This window comes from Plasmopara halstedii, assembly GCF_900000015.1.
Source record: "Plasmopara halstedii genome assembly, contig: Scaffold_2386, whole genome shotgun sequence".
Classification (NCBI taxonomy): domain Eukaryota; phylum Oomycota; class Peronosporomycetes; order Peronosporales; family Peronosporaceae; genus Plasmopara; species Plasmopara halstedii.
In genome coordinates, this window is record NW_020189293.1 from 1023121 (window position 1) to 1025362 (window position 2242).

The following is a 2242-nucleotide window of genomic DNA, read 5'->3' on the forward strand; positions in this document are numbered from 1 at the left end:
ATCTTGCTCTTGTTCGCTCCACTTCAAACCAAAACACCAGACGATCTTCGTATTGCACTTTGGTCGGTTGATGACACTCCATAAGCTCAAGTCTGTTTTGTACAGGGCTCTCAGAAGGCATTAGCCGCCGTACATCGATGCTTGGCGCATGATCCATATCATGCATTTCAACATCTGCAACTGGCTCTTTGACAGCTTCCATCGAATCGTTCAGAACTGGCTGTTGATCCACTTGATGCTGAACCTTGACTTCATCACCATCCTTCATTACTTAAATGACTCGTTCCGGCTTGATCTCTTGCGTGTCGTAAATGCCGCCCACCTCAGCGAGTCACCTTGATCTTGGCATCCTCCAAGTCAAACACGCGATAGCCCTTGACATTCTCTGCGTAGCCGAGAAACATACACTTGAAGCTCTTGGGTTCCAGTTTGGTCCGTTTCACATCGTCAATATGAGCGTAGCCGTGCGAACCAAACACGCGCAAGTGATCCATTTGAGACTTCATCTTGAAAGCCAGCTCGTAGGGTGTAATGTCTGGATGGGCCGTATTGCTGGAGCGGTTACTTAAATAAACCGCTGTGCTTACCGCTTCCGCCCACCATTCCGTCGAGACGCTCTTGTAATACAACATGCTGCGGGTCTTCTCCATGATAGTCCTGTTCAAACGCTCCGCCACTCCGTTCCGCTGAGGGATGTATGGAACGGAACGCTGGTTTACAATGCCGTTCTGTTGACAAATTCCAGCCATGGTCTTGTCCACAAATTCGGTTCCGTTGTCAGATTGTAAACACCTCAGTCGCGTACCCCATTGGTTTTCGAAAAGCGTCAGAAACTCCTTGAACTTGCCAGCCACTTCACTCTTGCTCTTGATTATAGAAATCGCCACATATCTTGAGAAATTATCCACCAACGTAAAATTGTATTTAGCATCACCCTTCGAGGAAGTCCTCATAGGCCCCATGACATCTGCTTGTACGCGTTCCAGCACACATGTCGTTTTTGTCATCGAGCGAGATGGAAATGCCATGATTGTTTGCTTGCCCTTTAAACACCCAGCTAACAATGTTTCCTCATTTTGCTTGATAAGTAAATTTCTTTTGTTGAGCGTTGTGTCTTGACCAGGTCGTCCTTGCTGGGGTGTCCCATGGGGAGCATGCCAAAGCTCCTACTGATTGTCAGCCTCGTAATATTTAACGAGACATGCCTCCTCTTGCTCACAGTCAAGCAAATACGACTCCCCGACTCTTATTCCTGACGCAATCGCTTGCTTCCTGTTCCAGACGACGCAAGACGATTGCGAGAACTCCACACCCAAATCACGCTCTGCAAACATACCAACGGATAGTAATCTTCTGTCGAGTTCGGGAATGTGCAGAACTTCCACTATACGAATGCCCTTTTCGTCCAATCCAGTCAGTTCACCGTGCCAGCTCCTTTAATGAGCAACTTCTTCCCATCTGCAATCGTAACTTCAATGCTAGCTTTAAGGCTCTTGTAATCAAACAAGTCCTTCCTGTGTGGGGTCATGTTGGAAGTTGCCCCACTGTCAATCAGCCATCCTGATGACTTTCCTTCACCAACAGCAAACACCGTGTCGTCGCTGTCGGATCTCTTACTGGCCGGGCAGCTCCGCTACCTGTGCCCAAACTGGTCACAGTTGTAGCACTTGCCCTTGAATCCGCCGTTATTGCGTGAAGACCACCCTTTCGTCTATTGTCCCGTCCACCTTTGAATCTTCTAGTGTTTCCATTTACGCGAAACGCTTTCTCCGTAGCTTCCTACCTTTGCAGCTTCTCCGATTCCTTGAGCAGCTTCTCCTCGACTTCAATCAACGTGATGTCCTTCGCATTCTCCACAATCGACGAAATGAAGTCATACTCTGACGGCAGACTGCTGAGAAGAACCACCAGTTGACGTGACTCATCGAATGGCTCTCCCGTAGTCTGGAGTCCCACTTACAGCTCATCAAGAGTCCAGATGCTCTGCCATGCTTGTCCCAGATTCCACCTTGAACTCATGCAGTCGACGAGTCATCACCACACGGTTGTGAAGAGTCGAGCGATTTGAGAAATCGCGAAGGGTTCCCCATGCTTCCATGGCGCGCGTAACGACCAAATGTTGGTCTGGTGCTGGATCTCAACGCCTTGTGCGATGATGCCGAGCGCCTTGGGTTCATTTACCAACCAAGCCTCCGTGACGTCACTTTCTTCCTTGACGGCCATGATGTGCCCCAGGAGACCC

At 49.2% G+C, this 2242-nt stretch overlaps 1 protein-coding gene across 1 annotated transcript; it reads right to left on the bottom strand.

The window, feature by feature from the left end:
* Positions 1-323: 323 nt before the first annotated feature.
* PHALS_03648 (polyprotein) lies at positions 324-1028 on the bottom strand (the record flags this gene model as incomplete). The annotated part of the gene is made up of 1 exon (XM_024717897.1): positions 324-1028. One exon carries the CDS (start codon positions 1026-1028, stop codon positions 324-326), a length of 705 nt encoding a protein of 234 aa, XP_024583349.1.
* Between the last annotated feature and the right edge of the window lie 1214 nt (positions 1029-2242).